General features: G+C 45.3%; 3 protein-coding genes across 3 annotated transcripts in view; 2 read left to right on the top strand and 1 right to left on the bottom strand.

The window, feature by feature from the left end:
* The window catches only part of TTLL12 (tubulin tyrosine ligase like 12), a 28,442-nt gene extending 27,345 nt beyond the window's left edge, over window positions 1-1,097 (top strand). The window contains exon 14 of the mRNA XM_054199482.1: window positions 579-1,097. Coding sequence (XP_054055457.1) covers window positions 579-730 — 152 coding nt within the window. The 3' untranslated portion in view covers window positions 731-1,097. The remainder of the gene's footprint in view (window positions 1-578) is intronic.
* Window positions 1,098-3,785: 2,688 nt separating this feature from the next.
* Window positions 3,786-15,972, bottom strand: TSPO (translocator protein). The gene is made up of 4 exons (XM_054199498.1): window positions 15,865-15,972; window positions 8,793-8,993; window positions 5,450-5,588; window positions 3,786-4,559 (listed from the first exon to the last, which is right to left on the bottom strand). The coding sequence occupies exons 2-4, from the start codon at window positions 8,978-8,980 to the stop codon at window positions 4,383-4,385; spliced, it is 504 nt and encodes a 167-aa protein (XP_054055473.1). The 5' UTR covers window positions 8,981-8,993; window positions 15,865-15,972; the 3' UTR covers window positions 3,786-4,382.
* Window positions 15,973-15,974: 2 nt separating this feature from the next.
* Window positions 15,975-18,752, top strand: MCAT (malonyl-CoA-acyl carrier protein transacylase). Its single transcript, XM_054199513.1, has 4 exons — window positions 15,975-16,603; window positions 16,806-16,893; window positions 17,176-17,393; window positions 17,672-18,752. Exons 1-4 carry the CDS (start codon window positions 16,145-16,147, stop codon window positions 18,092-18,094), a joined length of 1,188 nt encoding a protein of 395 aa, XP_054055488.1. The 5' UTR covers window positions 15,975-16,144; the 3' UTR covers window positions 18,095-18,752.
* Window positions 18,753-19,535: the final 783 nt, after the last annotated feature.

The following is a 19,535-nucleotide window of genomic DNA, read 5'->3' as shown; positions in this document are numbered from 1 at the left end:
ATCTAAACCTCCCCTGCCGCAGCTTCAGACCATTTCCTCTGGTCCTGTCATTATTCACTTGGGAGAAGAGGCCAACACATGAAGTGGCAGATGGGGGTGGCTGAAGCATAAAGGACTGCTAGAACTAGAAAGGTAGATATCTAAGAGCTTTAAGAAAGGAAGTTTGTACTGAAACATGAAAGGATAAGCAGAGTTTTCTGGAAGATGTTTCAAACTGTCAAGCAAGACAGATGTGTCAGGGAAATCCTATTAAATTGCTGCAAATTCTCATTCCAAATGAGGCATTGGATTATCAGAGCGATTGCAGAATCTGTTTGTTGGATACTTGAACTCTGGATAATGATGGCAGAACAGACCTCTGTCCCTCAAAAAAAAAAAAACCAAAACCAAAAAACAAAGAAACAAAAACCAAAACCAACCAAGTCCCACTGAAATAAAAGCACCCAACCGGCATGCCAGCTCGGGTAATAAAAAATGGCTTTTTCCAGTCATTTTCTATGATCTCTGGCTTAAAGACAGTGATTCAGGATCTCTATAGAGCTTGTATTAAGAGGCAGTGTTTTTGTTCCGCTTTACAGGAAAAAGAATTATGCAGCCTCAGATCCTGGAGGTGAACTTTAATCCTGACTGTGACAGAGCCTGCAAATACCACCCTACCTTTTTTAATGATGTCTTCAGCACCCTATTTCTGGATGAAACAGACAGCTGCCACGTGACGTGCATTGTCTAGCCACAGGAGGCTTGACTCTATTAATTTCCTTCCCAGATATACTTAACAGCAAGATTTATATTTCAGTTCTATGAGCTGCCGATGCAACTATTTTCCTATACTGGCAACCCAGGAAAAAAAAATTTATATTAGAAGAATATGCATATACTGTATTGATAATCATTTTGTCTGCATTTTTCTTGTCTTGCTTTGTTCTATAAATCATTGTTTTGTGTTGACCAAATGTCTTGTTTATTGAATATGGGAGACCTCAAAATAGGACAGTAACTGGAGCAATTGACTTGTTTTTCAGGTAGCCTGATTGCTTGCTTGCTGGGAAACACTGCACAAGTTCCCCATGTCAACATTAAAACTGTACTTTACTGAATCGTGTTGGAGTTTGCGTATCTCTTTCTTATCTATCCCTCTGTTATTCAAAGATATAAAATGTTCTGATGGGAAATGCAATGAATGACTAGGATGTAATGAGATTAAAGATTTGATGGCTCTTCCCACTTTTTTTTATTTAAAAAAAAGGTAAACAAAACCTACAACACTTAGGAACCCTGTAGTGCTGGCTGTCCTAGCCTGCCCCTTAAAGAAACTGGATTTTTTTGAGAAGGGGTCATGCAGGAAGTAAGAAGGATGCAATGTCTAGAGCAGCGCAGAAGAAGCCTGAAGGAATGAAAGGGATCTGGGAGACTCTGCTAGAAGCCCGAGCAAACTTTGGACTTCAAAGTTGAGAGCCAAAGATAGAGGTACTTCAGAGTGGGGTGTCAGCTTTAAATTAATCACTCCTAATCTATCCTCCCTCCTCACATCAGGGTAGCTGGCTGAAATTTAGACATCTTAGGCTGTATTTATGTTGCTATGTAGCTATGTACATGTTGCAAAAATTCTGCTGTCATGAAGTATATATTATGTGGCTAGTATTTTTTGAGCTAGTTGCACCAATTGGATCTGTGTGAGAGAAAAGTACGTATATAAAATGGTATAAATGTTTTAAACCTTGCTTCAAGCTTTGCAAATATGCAACATGCTATACTTCATGATCAGGAAGGGAGAGGGCTATTTCAGGCTGTTCTGCAGAAACCTACTTCTTTCCACTGACTGGAATGTAGGCTGAAGAAGTCAACCATCTGTGTCTTACAAAAATTAAATCACTGCACAGGTGGGGCAGAAGGGAGAGCGGGATTGCACAGCCAGAAGTGGTGCTGACAGCTGTATTGCTCTCCTGCTCATGAGTCAGAACTTTTTTGTACACCTTACTTAAATGTGATTAAAGAGCTTAACATAGATGGTGTGAATATTTCTGATACAGGGAGAAAGTTTGTCTGTGACACAGAAGTCAGTAATGGGTGCTCAAGACTGGACATAAAGGGACACGCAGTGCTGCCCAGCAGATGTATCTTTCACTTGTAGAAGAGCAAAAGGCAATTCCTGCATTCCAAGTACCTGAAAACATATAACAAAGTGCCTGTGGATCTAGACTAAAGGGGAAGGTTTCCCTTATCACAAAGGGAAAAGTGAAGTCACGCTTAGCAAACCAGAAGAATGACTTTAAAAAGTACTAAGATCTGTGCAGTGGCACCACAAGCTGTCTTGTGGTCTGTTGTTGTACTCTTAAACAAGAGATGGTTTTATCTTCTAGGAAGCAACTGGTTGAACCTAAGCATCCCAGATCTTACTGTGTCAGCTACCATAACCCTGAGAAGGAGAAACTTGTTTTTATTTCTACGCAAAGTGAGAGGGTGCAGGTAAGAGACACTAGTCGCTACGGTATATGTGCTGCCCTGCTGGGCAATAGACCCACCCGTGGCCTGGCTGCCAGCTCCACTGTCAAGCTCTGGTGGTGAACTTGCATCACATTGAGGGGCCAGGTGGAGCATGTTAGTGCTATTTGGCCGGTGCTACTGGTGATGCCTCAGAGGTGTGTCCAGGGGGCTGCTGAATACTGAGGTCCTCTCAGTTTCTGTCCAGATGGTCTGAGTTTCCTGTTTTGTCTTGCCCACTGCAACGGTGAGAAGAGATGAAAGGACTATCTTTGAGGCTATAGCACCTGTCATGTCCCACTCTCAGGAAAGAGGGGGGGTAAGTGACTTCAGATTCGTAAATTCTCAACGGTGCGGACTGAGGCGAGATAAATCTCAAGGTCTATACAGAAACAGTTATTAGCTTCCCAAAATGGTCAGTATAGGTCTTAACAAGTCCACAATAATTGGTTAGGTATATAACAAATGATGGCAAATGGTGAGGTATGCATTGTGTTACTTAACAACAGGTATAGGACAACTTATGGCAAGCGGTATTTAAGGTCATACTTAAGGTTGCTACTTAACAACTCTGTTACTTAACAATTCTAAAAGAAAAGAGAAACTGAGGGATAGATTAAGGAAAAGACAGATAAAAAGACAGAGATAAAGAGATCACCTGGTTCCAGTGTCTTTTTCAGGGAATCTTCCCAGGCACGGTCTTCGTTCTTGGGAAAGAATCTTCCCAGGCATGGTCGCTTTCTTTTGTTTCTTCTTTGTTTCCCCCTAGGGGCACTTATTTTCCCCTTTTATGTTTGCTGAATTAGCATGGTCCACCCCGCTTGCTGAGGACAACCTCATCTCAGGTTTCTCCCTCCCAGGTGACATGTAGCATGATTTGGGTGGAGAGAGGAGTGCCATAGTCATACATGTTTAGCATGATCTCTATAATCTTCATTAGCATATGCGGGGGTGTGCACTTTCATATGCATTTCACGGATAATGAAGCAAAGGTCACTTGTCAGACACAATGGCCTCGAGAACTGAGAACTAGCAAGCTCCCCACACGAGTGGCAGAACTATCCTGTCTTCACAAGACAGTTCTCCCACGCTTTCAGGCACCAGAAGTGTTAGTCTTATCAGTTCTTTGAAGGCCAGGCCTGCATTATTTATTTCCTTGTGAGTGTTTGAGGCATTCCATTGAAGGCTTGGAAGGCCTTCTGCCCCTTTCACAGAATTTACAGTCCGTCTCTTACAGCACCCTGTTGCCTTCAGTATTTTTCTGCTCAAAACCATTTAAAACCAATAAAAACAGAGGAACGAGGTTAGTAAGTTTACATGTAGTTTAATGCATTTAGCTGACACTAGATTGTACGATGCTTCAAAGTGGGAATGCACCAACTGTGGAAAAAAAATCTCAAATACTTCCAGAGTACAATGACCAGAGGATAAATATGTGGCAGCTGTAGTGGGACACACAGCACTTAAGCACCGTGTCTAGTGGTAAACATGAAAGACTTAGGCCACAATCATGCCTCTCACTGTTAGGAGCAGCTTTCTGGAAGTTGTGTTAATGTATGGCTGAATTTCTTCCTCTGAGCATAATGAAGTTGGAGTTCACGCTTACTTCTGATAACAAGTTAAAATTCTGCTGTCATATAAAATGTAATGCTGTAATATAGAAAACGAGTACCTTTCAATCAGCACTATCTTTTAGTTTGCTATAAAACCCAGTCAGGCATACACCCCTTTGTGACTTGCCTAGTAAAGACAGACATTTGTTTTAAACGAGTACTGCTTTGTCAGTTTGTAATTAGCAAACTAATGCTGTAAGTAGTTCAGCTAAAAATAAAATGAGGGCATAACTTTTTTTAGAAAATTCTTGTGGAAAAAAAAAAATAATCTTCTTGGCTGAAAACTATTTATTCAGATTGTTTCTTGTTGCGATTGTCCTTCCAGATACGGTAATTGAGTGCAGAAGCCATGGTTAGCCAAGCTAAATAAGGAACCATCAAATAAGCTGCTGTTTTGTTGATGTTATACCAGGAAGCAGTTGTAGCTGTTGCCGTACCAGTCGTGAGCAGGAGAGTCACCAACCCCTGAAATACAGGAAGGTGGTTAGTGGTTTTTTTATTTGTTGCATTTTCTTGACTAGCTGGTCTTTGTGTGGCTCTTTCCACTTAGCTCTGGCACTTGTTGGATCCCTCCATGAGTTAAACCCTTCTCAGAAAACCAGCCAGTAAAGAGAGATAGATTTCTGCTGATTTATGAGTTGAATTGACTCATGAAACGACACAACAGTCACAGGAAAGGGCATTGCAGCTGGGAGCAGGAGAGGGAGAATAAAATCCCTCTTGTCAGCTTTTTTTTGGCAGCGGGAATTGCTACATTGACTACAAACCCAGTGTGAGCAAGTCACTTGGCTAAGTAAACTTATCCAGTCTTTTCATGCCATAGGTGCTGCCTGAAGAGATGCAGTGTGAAAGAATCAACAATGGATTGCAAAGTCTTCCACTACTACAGCATTGCATCTATGTATTTAGAAAACCAGGCAAATATTTTTTATTTTTATTTTTGAGGCAAGCTGTTTCTCTTCAGACTGCAGAAAATTAGTCTTGTCTAAAATGGGTGCTGATTACCTGAGTAATGTTATGATAAGCTTCTTATCACTGCCGTTTGCCCAAGATACCTAGGAATTTTAGTGAGGCATAAATGTTTACATTTTCTAGTCACACAAAAGCTCTTATCAAAGGGTGGCAGAAAGAGCTTCTTGAAATCTAAACGTTTATGGATGTTGTAGATATGTAAATTCTCTCAGGTGGCTGCTGGCATGCATTAAAGAGAATTTTAGAAAACTTCTGCAAGCTGTATTCTGTACTCAGGCTCATTTTCAGGGAGAAAAGACTGTAACGCAAAACTTATGTCTTAGCACCTTGCAAATGACAGCAGAAGCCTATGATTAAGAAAAGAAACTTACATTTCCACTTACCCATCCCATTTTGTGAGCTCCAAAAAATATTGGAGTCCATGCCCAGTTTAATGCCAGCTGCCCTGCATACAGACCCAGAGGAACCACCGACTTTTCACTGAAGCCCCCCAATTCCTTCCACACCAGGTAGGAGCCATATCTGGAGAAAACAAATGTAATTCAGTACGCTGGTTAGAAAGTAACCACACATCCTCAATCAAATGAAACGACTTCCGTGCTGGGGTCTAAATTCCTTTGGAAAAGTAGATATCCAGGTACTACTTGGCATAGTAACTGACTGCACAGGGTTGATATGGAGCAAGAAAAATTCCCTATCCTGCCAGAGTTCTCGCTTCTAGATGCAGAGGAGCAGATGACCTACTGCATTTCAGTCTTAAGAGAGAAAGCCCTGTTGAAAGGGAAGCAAGTCCAAGATGCAAGGGTAAAAGTAAGTCTCTCAATAGAGAAGAAACTGTTAATTTTGGTACTGGGAGAACACAACCCACTAACTTTTTAAGTGGATGAAATTAATATAGGAGAAGTATGAATTGAGTGGCATCCCAAAGCACAGGTGAGTATGGGGATGGATGGTGTTAGAGCAGGAGGAACCCTATAGTCACTTTTCAGAAGGAAGGGGACGAAGATGGGGTGAATTCTGTGGAAAGAATTCACCACAAGGAGCATCCAGCACCCTTCCTGTCTGCAGGATTCTGGCTACTGAAAGATCTTGCAAAAATATTTTCAAGGTTTTGAACAGATCTTCTTAATGCCACAGAAGAACAGTTCACTGGAGGGATCCCAGAATGTAAGGTGCTGAAGACAGGAATTCTCAGGATTTGGGAGACTTACTAATGTAAGGTTTATTTTTGCACTAAAGGAGCCTGATGAGAACAGGGAGCATTCATCACCTAAGACTATTTCTTTTGTTCTTGTTTGACTTTCCCTTTAAACATTAGCTAGATTTCAGTCCGGATGACTGCATAGCCATTCCAAGTGACTACAGCAGAATCCCCTGGATGAAACACCAACATCTGCAATTACACCCTTGTTTCGGAATTAGTAACTGAATACTGATTCCATCCTGGTAGGAATGTCAACTGGACTGTGCACTATGCTGGACGGCAGGTGGCTCACACGTATTTCTGCTGGCAGTGGAGCAAAGATGGAGACCAACTTGTAAGCATTATTTTTTTTAGGAGCAGACAAATATCGATAGGAGTAATTGCAAGGAGTTTGTCTTCATTTGTAGGTCATACAAGAAGGCATTTTTTTTTCTCGTTTAACCCAGTGACACAGGCATGCCTCTCAGCTGTTACTTTCACAGGGACTGAACAACGCAGCTTTGATGTTCTGGCAGTTTGATTGTGAAGAGTATTAAAAAAAGAAAGGGAGGGTGGTGTAAGCATTAAAAACTTAACAGTTTATCTTCATAAAAGGCATCAGGACACAAATCTGTTTCTGAGAGATTTACAGAGCCACAGTGCAGACTTACAGTTGTTCGTACACCTAACTTTGACTTCAGACCAAGATCACGATGTACAACTCTGCTAGGAAGCTAAATGTCAAGAAAGGCATATAAGCTTGTTAAACCTTGCTTTTAGTTATTTTTGGTTTTAATACATTCAAGAGATTCTGAAGGAATGAGATATCTTGATCGTTCAAGGAATGTGTGCACGTGATGAATTACAGAAGAAAAGTCCTGGTAATAAATATGATCTTTTCACTGAGCTAGATGTATAGCACAGAACCATCCACCTCAAAATATATGGATTCTGGTATTATCAAAGTAAGTGATAAGCTGTCACAATTTGGATTTCTAAAATAGTTAACTCGATATCCGGGTTTATGATGAGGAATCCAGAAACAGGGTTACAAATTATGCAGTTCACTTGAAGGAAGCCCTTCATGGGAAAGCCACTCAGCTCTTGTCTCTTTGATAAAAGGCTTTTTTTAAAAGGCTTTTTTTTTTTTTTTTCCACAGGACAGTAATGATTTGATTCAAATGCTAACTCTTGGAATATATAAGAACAGAGAGCAATTTTTAAAAGTACGTTCTGTAAGAGGAGGAAGGAAAGAGAATACTGATGGGAAAGGAGGAACAGTACATAAGGCTATAAAAATTACAAAGCTTTTCTGGAAAGAAAATGAAACCAAACTGAGAGAATCTGTGAGAGCCAATTTAGCATTCAGATACAGTTTCAGACATTGCATCATTGCTGTATTTTGCAACAGGTGGTGTGGTATTTAAGATAACCTGCAGGATGACAAGATGTAATGTTAACTTGGAAAAGATTTGTCCTCTTTGAAACTTTATGTAGTTAAGTCAGTGCTATACACAAACTACAAATCACTTAAAATGTACTGTCATGATGGAAGAAATGGGAAGGGTAAGCCATAAAAGGCACGTTACCGCCCCAAATCTATTACTGTTGGATGACCAATAATCTGTACTTGATAGCTAGGAAAAAACAATGCTGAATCTTGGTATGTAGCTGGTTCTTAATGACCAAGTGCAGAAGAGACACAAAGCATCACTTCTTGCTTGGGGGCTGCACCGACCTCTGTTGAGGCTCCAGGAGCAGAGCGCTACCTCTCCTCTGTGGCACAGCTCACCAGAGTTAACATAAAAGCACGTAATGTTAGGTGGACAGCTTCTAGAGCAGCCTGTGAAGAGTATCAAAACTGCCCAATCAATCTCCCGAGACAACCTGCCTCTATAAATATTTTTGCTACATCTTATTAAAAGCAGCAGCTGCCAAAATACAGTATTATTAAACTTTCAAGGCTCCTGTGGGAAGGGTATTTGTCTTTGTGATTCCTTGTTCATTTGACAGTAATTGCTGTGCTGTGGGCTATTTTAAACTAGTTAAATAAGGAGGCAGTAGATGGCTTCGAACACTTACAGTTTAACAGCCTGGCAATTTTATTGAAAAGGACACCTATATTTTGATTTTGGTTTCTTTTAACTGAGCTCTGTTAGAACAGTTCCATCCCAATCCTCCCAGCCCCCCGCCCTTTCTTTTTATTTTCCTAAAACTACAGAAGGACATAGAAGAAATCCCAGTGCTGCCCTGCTCCATCACTGCCAGCCTGGCAGATCTTCCCCTCAGTATGAATGAGGAAAGCACGTTAATGGCAGCTTTTCAAACTCCTGCTTTTGATGTGGATACTTCTGCATACAAAATGTCCTATCAAACCCACATGCAACTCCCAAAACATGTTTTTACCTGTTAAACAGACAGCTTGACACAGTTACTTACAAACATACTGCCACAGGAATACAATAATAGTTCTCTGGTCCAGCTTTATACAATAAGCAACTTTGAGATTCGGTAAGTGCCTTAATACAATGTGAAAAACTTACCCCATAGATGTATAGAGAGTTCCCCAAACAGGAGCAAACACCCAGTTAGGTGGACACCAGGATGGCTTCTGTAGAGATTCGTACCACACCGGGATTTCCTTTTTAGTTATCTTGCCTCCTAAAAATCCTCCTGCATGGGGCAGGAGTGTGAAACCCACTGCTGGGGCCCAGGCTGGTACCGCTTCCATTGAGACAGTGAATCTGAAACAAACCCAAACGTGTTGATTTGGCAGAGCAATTTTAAAATGCAACTACAACGATTTTCCGGTTTTTAGCAGATTTTAAAAATGTACACACGCGTTGGATCTGATCCACAGCCTAGTCTTGTCTCCGAGAAAGACAGCAGCTGAAATTCATGCATCTTGTACCAGGTTCACTGGACAATACTTGCCCCATAAAGGAACCTATCGCTTTCATGGGGGGAAGTGAGGCCTTTATTTCCCCTCTCAGCTTTGTGCACTAAGATTAATGAATTTTACCTACATAAATATCCTCACTCATAAGCACGCCAGAGGAATAAAGCAATCAGATATTATATGAACTGCACTCAGGGTAAAAAAAAATATATGCACCAAGAAGTGTGTATTTCTGTATTCACCAAAAAGCCCATTCACTCCATGAAATTATGTAGTCAAGAATAAGGAAACGGTGTGTGTTTTCCTGTGCAAAAGCGAAATAATTGTGTACCCTTGTGTTGCATTTGTAGCCTCAAAAGGGTGCTGAGGATGCTCAATGGCTATTAAGAGTGATGTGAATTAGTAGCCTACACTTGAGAAGCTGCCTCAGAAAATAAACACCAGGGAGGACAATGAGAAGATAAGTACTTAAATGATGTTTTGCTAAACAAGGAAGGCGATCTCAGTGGATAAATGGGGAGTGCACCTGTGGCTTCTTCATGAAGCATTCAATCAGTTGCAGCAATCTTAGCTGCCAAGCCCATACAGTGTCCTGGATTAAATTTGCCTACAGAAGTAAGGCTAAGTTATGGCTTGTTCTGGTAGGCTGCGCTGCTTTAGTTAGAGTACAGGCGGCAGTAAAAAAAGTAAGCAAGTAAGCAGGAAAAAGCTTCACTGCAGATTTTCTGGCCAAAAGCCAAATGCTACAGAAGAGCTGTGTTTAGCTTGCTAAAATGTAAACACATTAGAGGTATGATAAAAAAAGGGCAGAACTGAAAAGCATTGTTTTTTCAAATATACAGTAGGCAAATACACCCAATTCCTGTTCATCTGTTATGCAGGAGGGGGAGACAGCAGGAAGGAATCACAAGAGAGGTTGCGGCAGTGGGGAAAGAGCAACTGCGGAAGCCCCAGGAGAGAAAATAAAGTTTTAGAGCAACCAGCATTTCAGAGGCTTAAGGCAATAAGAAAAGTGTCTTATTAACTTGGCTGTTGTCTTGGCCTGTGTTTAGAAGTTTTCCTCGATGTAGTTGTGACTGCTGGGATGAGGAGGCAGGGAGTGGGGAAGAGGAAATCCCACTTGTGACAGATGTGCTTAAACTGATAGGAAATGGCGCACAGATGACGTTGCACTCTTGCAGTCCTGCTGGTGCAGTGGATTTCTGTTTGGAGAACAGGTAAAAGCTTGGCCAGTGAGGGAGCTCTCTTGCGTTATGGTTTTTGTCCCCGTACTCAGGGGACTGCCCGTACAGTTACGCAGACTTAACAAAGAGATTTCAGTGGCTGGGACCACAAGCCAGATTGCATGGGATCAAGAAAAATCCTGGTGGTTGGTGATAAAAGCAGAGCAGAATTCTGAAGGCAAAACAGAGAGCGCGGAGGGACTGGTAAAACATGCAGGATTAGAAAGTTTGCAAGGAGTAAACAAGAAAAGGCTTGTAGGCTGCTGGGCTGTGGGCATGCCTCAGGGGAGAGTCGTGGGAGGGCAGGGAGTAGGAATGCACACAGAAAACGGCAGCAGACAAAGCAGTACAAGAGTCAAAGTCAAAAACAGCAAAAGAATGACCGACTGAAAGAAAAACTAAGCAGGGAAGAATTCAGAACTAAGGTTGGGGAGAAGTGGGAGAGCGATGTCCTAGTCTGCTGGAATTGTATCAATTAGGTCTTGGGTGGGGGATGAACAACAAGGGAGGAAAAAAATCTGCATAGCTGGTTGCTGTAGTCATTGCTGCCATACTTCCTGCCTCATGGATTCTACTTGCTATTTACCAGGGAGCGTCTTAAATGGAGCAAAGGAGTTAACGTGTTCTCCTACACCTAGATCCGTCTTAGTTTCCTGAGGGAGCAGGCTGTCAGCTGCACTACGCGTCACCCGTATTGACAGCATAAAAGGCTCTGCTTTTCCTGGGATGTGAAGAAATTGCTATGCACAGGAGCAATAAGGTGTAATGGGAACAAGAGTTCCAAGCACAATGATTCCCCTTGGTTGCCTTCAGATAAGTAGTTCCCAAAGGTTAAGTTAGAAATTTAAAGTTACCAAGATCTCGCCAATTATTAACGCTGTCACTTTTGCCTACAGAGAGAACACTAGGTTTAGTTCTCTACACATGCTGTAATATGCTGGTCGTCTGTGCAGCTCCAAGTGGGGCTGTCAAATGCTAATACTTTCTTTTTTTTTTTTAAGTAATAAGCAAGGACCCCAAGGGGTTTACGCTTTATTTGGATGTAACAATATCAGTGTGGTTTCCTGAGGGTATTAAGCAACTGGACTTTGTCACAGCTTCTGTCAGCTTCTCCGCTGGGGAATAAAGTCTTGAAAGCGTTCTGCAAGCTGAAAGTGCTAAATGCTATCAAATTGGAAAAGTACTACTCCAATGCAGTCATTAGTGAATAAATGATGTAGCTACGCGCCTGTCCTTCTGCGTGTTGGAGAAAGAACGCTGAAAAAATTCTTAAGTGACAAGAGAAAGAAAATCAGGCAGGCAAACAGAAACGGGGAAGGCACAAAGCAAAGAAAACAGGGAAAGTGAAGCCGTGCATGAACAGCAAAGGGGAAGAAATGGAAGTGATGAGATTGAACATACTGGCTTGAACTGAATGTTGGTGTCCCAGTCTGTTGACTACTATTACTACTAATTATATAGTATGTTTTCCAATAGTATTTCTCAGGACTTCCCAAGAACGGCAAAATAGTCTCTTGCATAGTACCAAGGAGAAGAGGAACAAAGCCACGCAGCAAGATCAGAATGTGCTGGTAGGCTCAGCCTAGGAGACCACAGCTGTCCATCAGCAGTGGGAGTTCCTGTATTTTAATTCTCAAGAAATGGGAATTATTTTTCTTTTCCCAGAGAAGGCATGTCCATCTTCCTCTGATTACTCGGTGGTAGGTCTTTGGTGGGAGTAAGTAAAAGGCGGGGATGCACGGGAGAGTGGGTGCGTTCGGTCAGTGCCGTAGCATTTGGTTAGCTGTGCAGCACCAGATCTGTGCGACGTTTATGGAACGCCCAGTACATTTTTTAAAAGTAATGTAATCACAGAGTATATAAAGGATCATCAGCCCTGACTTCCTTTCAGTCTATAGTTGATAATGATGAAATTACTCGGTGATAACTTGCACGGCACAGGCTTGCTAATGCAGCCCCTCTGGCTGCATCTGTATTACACAACCTAGAAATAATTACTACTTTCCTAATCATATCCCAGCTCCACTGCAGGGTGAGATCTGGTTGCACAATATTCTTGCAGCCTGATTTTCATACTGAAGGAACCTGGATGCCTGTGGATGATATCTGCAGCATGCCCAGCAGATATCTGCCTGTAAGAACCACCACAGCTGGAAATCTTTTCTCCACACACACTTAACGTGTTTATTTCTGTTTCCACCTCTTATCTCTGCCCTGCAACATTTTCTTCATCATCCTGCCCGTTTTCTGTTTAGCCCTAGTCTGACTTCTGGCAGTTTCAGCAGGGCAGCAGCAGGCCAGTGTGTTTTACAAACGTGTTAAAATAATTTTTCTAGGTATTCAAAACATCTGTCTTGCCCAAAGATGGTTCCAGCTCCATAAAGTAACAGGAGAAATGAAGGGGCCGGGGGAAACAATACTGCAACTTGCTGCCTACTGGGCTTCCATCTTTTTGCAGGTTGTTTCTCTGTGCTGGTGTAACATGCAGAAGAACAAACGGAAGGTTTCCATGTCCTCCTCTTTCTGGAAAAAACATTATGCACCTAAAGAATGGGATGGGGTGCGCCAGGACCAGATACATCGTGACAGAGGAGCTGGTTTGCTTCAGCCTGATGAAAAATGAACTAACACGCTTCGAGCAGGTCTCTGAAAGGCAGGTGGGTCCCTTCCCCTTCTCTGGGCGCTCCCAGAGAGAGCTCGGTCAGTGGGAAGAAGGAAAGAAAAGACAACTACTTTAATTGCATTTTCCTATATCCCAGTGCTGATAAACCTCTGACTAATCCTTTTCCTGTGCAACTTAGTGCTGGCCACCCAATCACGTGGGGCTTAAATTCTAGCTATCGCATTAAAAACACGAAGGAAAAATCTCTCAGCGGGGCTAAATCTCCCACGCGGTTTTGGGGTTTCTAGTCCCTGCAGTTCTGTGGCGGAGTGACAAAGCTGTGAAAGTACTGGAGGTTGGGTGGGGGGGTGTTCCCCAAGGTACGCATTCTCCCTCTCGTCCTCTCCAGTGTATGTTTTTGAGGGCAGATAAGGTTCTACCCATGTCTGAGAGGCCGCATGCAATTTTTCCCTGGGGAAAGGCTTCTTCCTGAGATAGCTGTCTGAAGAATGAAGGGGTGCGTGCTTAATTTACACTGATCAACTGTATATGTCTGTTGTGGCTTCAATTTCTGGGAAACCGCAACACAAAAAACAAAGCTATATTGCAGTCTGTGATCCAGAATACGGGTACCACAAAAAAGCAGCCTTATCTTTGTTATCTGATCTCAAGTAATAGAGAAACTTAAAACAGTATATATTACATAATATAAATATCTAACAAATAAGTGTATAGTATAGTCTATAAAATGTATTTATAACTAAAAATAAAAATTATGGCCTTTATTTAGGATCTAATGCAAGGTATACTCGCCTCACAACAAATCTCACTGCCCAGGTTACACTTCTTTTAAAATGGCAGGGCACAAGTTGTGCAAATAAATCTAGGATTTATTGAAGAGTCACATGCTGGGAACTGAAACGTACACGAGAACAAAATCTTCCGAGGTAATAATTAGCCATTCACTGCTCGATCTCTTCTCATTTTTCCCTATGTATATTTTATAAAGTCCCCTGCATGCAGTGTAGTTTGGAAACGAAACATCCCTTTGACTACCTTCCTTCCAAACAGCTACCCAGCCTCCTGCCATAGGTTTTTCTTCTTCGTCCACCCACTTGGAAAGTGTCATCCACATCTATTCTTAAAAAAATTAAGATTCTCTTGGATATTTCTAGTTTAAGTGCTGCCTAGGCCTGACTCTTTCTCAGCTCACCGGCTATTCTTTTAACCGGGTAAAATGTAACAAGCGCCACATCCAAAGGATGCTTCAATAGCAGCGGGAGGTTCCTGGGGCATCGCCACTGGTAATTCTCAAGTGCTTTACAAGAGGGCTGTGCCCTTTACACCAACCAAAGATAAAATGGTAGCACTGAGGTGCGCTCCCAGCTGCAGCCTCACCACCTGAGGTTTGCGGGAACTGGATGCTGCCCTGGGCTTTGCCTCTGAAAGCATCAAACATGACTCTTCCCAGGGCTTGATGGGCATCCGGTAGAATCACAGAATGGTAGGGCTTGGAAGGGACCTTTGGAGACCATCTAGTCCAACCCCCCTGCCAAAGCAGGTTCACCTGGAGCAGGCTGGACAGGAACGCATCCAGGCAGGTTTTGAATATCTCCAGAGACGGAGACTCCACCACCTCTCTGGGCAGCCTGTTCCAGGGCTCTGCCACCCTCAAAGTAAAGAATTTCTTCCTCATGTTGAGATGAAATTTCCTGTGTTCCAGTTTGTGCCCGTTGCCCCTTGTCCTGACACTGAGCACCACTGAGGAGAGTCTGGCCCCATCCTCTTGACATCTGCCCTTTAGATATTTATAAGCATTGATGAGGTCCCCTCTCAGTCTTCTCTTCTCCAGCCTAAACAGACCCAGGTGCCTCAGCCTTTCCTCATAAGAGAGGTGCTCCGGTCCCCTCATCACCTTTGTAGCCCTCCGCTGGACTCTCTCCAGCAGTTCCCTGTCCTTCTTGAACTAGGGGGCCCAGAACTGGACTCCAGATGTGGCCTCACAAGGGCAGAGTAGAGGGGCAGGATGACCTCCCTCAACCTGCTTGCCACACTTTTTAATGCACCCCAAGATACCACTGGCCTTCTTGGCCACAAGGGCACATTGCTGGCTCGTGGCCAAATTGTAGGGTGAACTCTAATCCGGTGGGTGGCCCAGCACAGACGGGGTCCCAGCATCTCCTCTCGGCTCAGCACAAGAGGTTTTGCCGCCTACGTTGCAGGTAGAGGCGGCCAGGGAGTGGGATGTAGTCATGTATGTATCCTGTATACATGCACATCATATATATCCCATATTACTGCCCATGGATTCCGGCTAGCTTGAGAAGCTCACTGCCTTTTCCAGGGATTTTACCTGAGGCTGACAAAAATGGAGGAAACCACCTTTAGCATAGGATAGCGAATAGAAAAGTGACAAAAATCCGCTCGCTGTGACCCTTTTGAACAGGGCCTGGGTCAAAAGCCCACAGCATTTCTGGCCCTTCTGACCCATTTTCCTTCTGCCGAGTTAAACTCGTACAATCTATCTCATTTATTACGCTCGTTTCATAACCCGAAGTGATGCAAAGTCATTGCAACATCGCAACTTTGGCGTGGTGACTTTCACTTTTTCTTTTGTTTTTTTTTTTTAAATAATAATAATCCTGCCATCGAACGTTCGAAGTAGGAAAGTGCATTTCGTGCTTGGAAAGTGTTATTTGGAAATTCAGAAGGAAAAAAAAAAAAAAACAAAAACAAACAAACAAAAAAACCAACTAAACCCAAATAAGCCAAATTTGCGAGGGCCGCCCGGGGGGTCCCGGTGGCTCCCGGAGCCATCGGGACCCCCGCAGGGACCCCATCCCGATCCCGATCCCGATCCCGTCCCTCAGGCCGGGCAGCCCCGCGGTTACCTCCGCTCCCGCGCTGCCGCCGCCCGCTCGCGCCTCCTCTGCCGTGAGGCGACGGCGGCGGCCGGGCCCCTCCCGCCGCCCGGGCCCGCCCCGGGGAGGGACCTCCGACTCCGGGCGGGAGGAGCGGCGAGGCGCAGGCCGGGCCCAGAGTGGCGGGGCCGGCCGACCTTCCTACTTCCTTTTCTCCCGGCGAGGGAAGGCGGGGGGGGTGGTGGGTGCCGGCGAGGCCCGCCCGGTTCCCGTGGCAACGCGGGGCGCAGGCGGCCGGGCGGCGGCCGCCATGGGCAGCTGGGCCGCGGCGACGACATGGCGGCTTGGTGGCTGCAGCGGGCGCGGCGGCCTCCGAGGCGTAATACCGCGGCGGCGGGGCAGCTCCCGCCCCGGCGGTGGGGACCAGGCGGCGACCCTGAGCGACCTCCTGCAGAGCTCGGTGGGGGACGAGGAGCCGGGCGCGGCGGCGGCGGAGGCGGAGAGGCGGGAGCGGCGGTCGCCCCGGGAGGGCACGGTGCTGCTTTTCCCCGGGCAGGGCAGCCAGTTCGTGGGGATGGGCCGCGGGCTGCTGCGGTACCCCGGCGTGCGGGACATGTACCGCCTGGCCGAGAAGGTGCTGGGCTACGACCTCCTCTCCCTCTGCCTGGAGGGGCCGCGGGCCGAGCTGGACCGCACCCGGCACTGCCAGCCCGCCGTGTTCGTCGCCTCCCTGGCCGCCGTGGAGAAGCTCAACCACCAGCGGCCTGAAGTGAGCGGCGAGCGCGGGGGGGAGGAAGGCCGGGGCGGCCCCCTCGGGGTGAAGCCGGGCCCCTCGCCGCGGGCGTGGGCCCCGCCGGGCCGGCTGCCAGGCGGCTCCCCCAGGGGCTCGGTGGCCCACGGGGGGCTGGGGGACACGGAGGGGAGGGACACGGGGCGGCTGATGTTGGGCCTCGGGTCTTGTCTCCGTGCAGGTGGTGGAGAGCTGCGTGGCGGCGGCCGGGTACAGCGTGGGGGAGTTCGCGGCGCTGGTCTTCGCTGGAGCCCTGGGCTTTGCCGAAGGTGCCCGGGGAATGTGCTGAGCACCCCCCCTCTCCCCCGAGTAGGATCTCCCACCTCCTGCTTTTTCCAAAGCATCCCATGTTACCCCTGGCCCCCTCCCGCTTTTTTTTTTTTTTTTGAGGGTAAATTTTACTTTCTACTTCCACTGTTCACGTTGTCACATGTAATACACCATTAAAAAGCATTAACGTTTCATGAGCGTACGCAGACGCAAAGCGCCTTTAGCCCCGGTGTTTTCTCGGGGTTTATATTTACCGAGCATCTCTGTTTTTTTCTCCTTAGCGCTGTACGCGGTGAAGGTGCGCGCCGAAGCCATGCAAAAGGCGTCAGAAGCTGTCCCCAGTGGAATGCTGTCGGTTATCGGCCGGCGAGAGGCAAATTACAAGTTTGCCTGCTTGGAAGCCCGTAAACACTGCGAATCGCTGGGTATAGAAAACCCCGTATGCGAAATCTCAAACTATTTGTTTCCAGACAGCAGAGTCATTGCAGGACACCTACAGGTATTGCTGCAGAATAACTATCCCTCTAGTTGAATTAACATTTCAGGTTTTTTTAAACTTTCACTTTGCACTTCTGTGTGGACGTTAACCTGTATGGGCTTAGTTTATCCAAACAAAAGTATTTGATCTGTGGATTGTTTTTTTTTTTCCAGTGTGTGCTCAGTTGTTGGGTAGGGAAAGGAATCCCTTTATCACGATAAGTCTGGTGAGGTGGTAATTGTGGGGTGACTGAGTAAACCATTGTCGTGCCAGACTCTCATTTCTCTCTCTCTTTATAGGCTTTGGAGTTTTTGCAGAAGAATGCCCGAAAATACTACTTTACACGTACAAGTATGCTTCCAGTCAGTGGGGCTTTTCATACCAGACTTATGGAACCAGCAGTAGAGCCGTTGGCTGAAGTCCTAAAATCGATTGAGATTCAGAAACCACTGGTCTGTGTCTATTCCAATGTTGATGGCAAAAAGTACATGCACGCAAAGCACATTGAGAAGCTGTTAGTGAAGCAGGTGGTTTCACCTGTTCTGTGGGAACAGACCATGCATTCTGTATATGAAAGAAAGCAAGGAACGGAATTTCCTTACACGTATGAAATGGGGCCCGGAAAGCAACTAGGAGCCGTTCTCAAAAAATGTAATTTGAAGGCCTGGAAACAATATAACCATGTAGATGCTCTGGAAGATGAGGAAGCAGCAGAGACCTAAGTAGTCTTTTGAGAAAAATCCACGCAACTTGATTTTTTCTGACTATTTAAAAATAACTTTGTGCTCCCAAAAGAGGAAGTTTTAAACATTTATGGCTTCTCATGAAAGGAGCACCGTGTGTGAAATCGAAGTGGATGTTTTCCTTCCCCATGTGCCTCAGGTTGTGGAAGGGGAGAGCAAAGTCTGGCTCTTCCATCTGTGTCGGGACTGCAAAACTGCCAATAAATACACCAAATAGCCTTCTGTTTGGCCTCAATCCTGCAAGCAACTTCCCCACTCTTCTTTTTTTTTTCCTTTTTTAATATTTTTGGGGAGGGGGGCGGTGTGGATTCAAGTCAAAATCAGTAGCTTTGGCTGCCTGGTGCAGGATCTTCTGCACGGATACAGGGGTGCAACTGGGCTGTTGGCTCCGGATGGTGGAGGGCTCTGTGCTGGGCTCGAGGGTGCATTTAGAGGATCCATTCAGTTTGGTACGGCTTTCAGTACGTTGATGTTTGTGTTTTCTAACTCGACTGACTTGTGGGATGTTCATCTGTGTAAAATTCTTTTAATTTGTGTCCGTATTGCCAGGTAGCAGCCGGGTAAGGCAGAAGGTGTTATCAGGAACATGATTTTCTTAAGGTTAAACTATAAATAAACTATAATGCTTTTCTTGGTATTTTTAATGCTGTGGGGTGTGTTGTTGGTGGCCTCTAGTCCACACGTGGATGGAAGTAATTTTCCCTCCAGTTATCCAGTACCATGTTGGTTGTGCAAAGTTACTAAAGGGAGAAGAAATGTTTCAGTGAATGAAGAAGCTTACCAAAATTCCTCACCTCCGCAGAGGTGCAGGGCTTTTGTTGTCCCTGACCGAGCCTCTGATGCTGCACTGGCTGGATTTGGATGACTTTTCTTGACGGAACAGAAAACATCAGTGCTGGAAACTGCGGAAAGATTTTTTTCAGGGGCGCCTTTGGGCAGGGTGAATTCACCCTGTGGTAACAGCATGCCGGGGAGGAGGTTTTGAATGCTGGCATTTTGGTTGTCTCTATTTTTGACTGTGTTTTGCCAGTTTGTACATTTTCTGAAAGCAGGAGAGGAGCTGGAGAGGAGCAGGTTGTCCCAAGCCTTCCCAGAAAGAGCTTCCCAGTCCCCTTGTGGGCACCGGCTGCTGTCGGTCCTCTGCGCAGGGCTGCTGGCAGGTCCCCGGCCTGGGGCTGGCTGCGGGGGGAGCACCCGCTGCCTCCGGCTCCTTCCTTAGTGCCTGCAGCGCTGGAGGTGCCACTTGGAATGGCTTTAGCACCAAATCTGTGGGTTTGGATTCGGTAGCCGGCCTTTAGCTTATTAAAATAGGTCCGGTTGTGATACAGCATCGTGCTGCCTGTGCAAGATACCTGCAGGGCGCACAGAAAATGTGCACTTGCTTTCTTTGCTCCTTGTCTGTAAGGGGTACTAAAAGCTT

This window comes from Rissa tridactyla, chromosome 1, assembly GCF_028500815.1.
Source record: "Rissa tridactyla isolate bRisTri1 chromosome 1, bRisTri1.patW.cur.20221130, whole genome shotgun sequence".
NCBI classification, from domain to species: domain Eukaryota; kingdom Metazoa; phylum Chordata; class Aves; order Charadriiformes; family Laridae; genus Rissa; species Rissa tridactyla.
The sequence above is the reverse complement of the archived record's forward strand: the minus strand, read 5'-3'. Positions and strand labels throughout refer to the sequence as shown.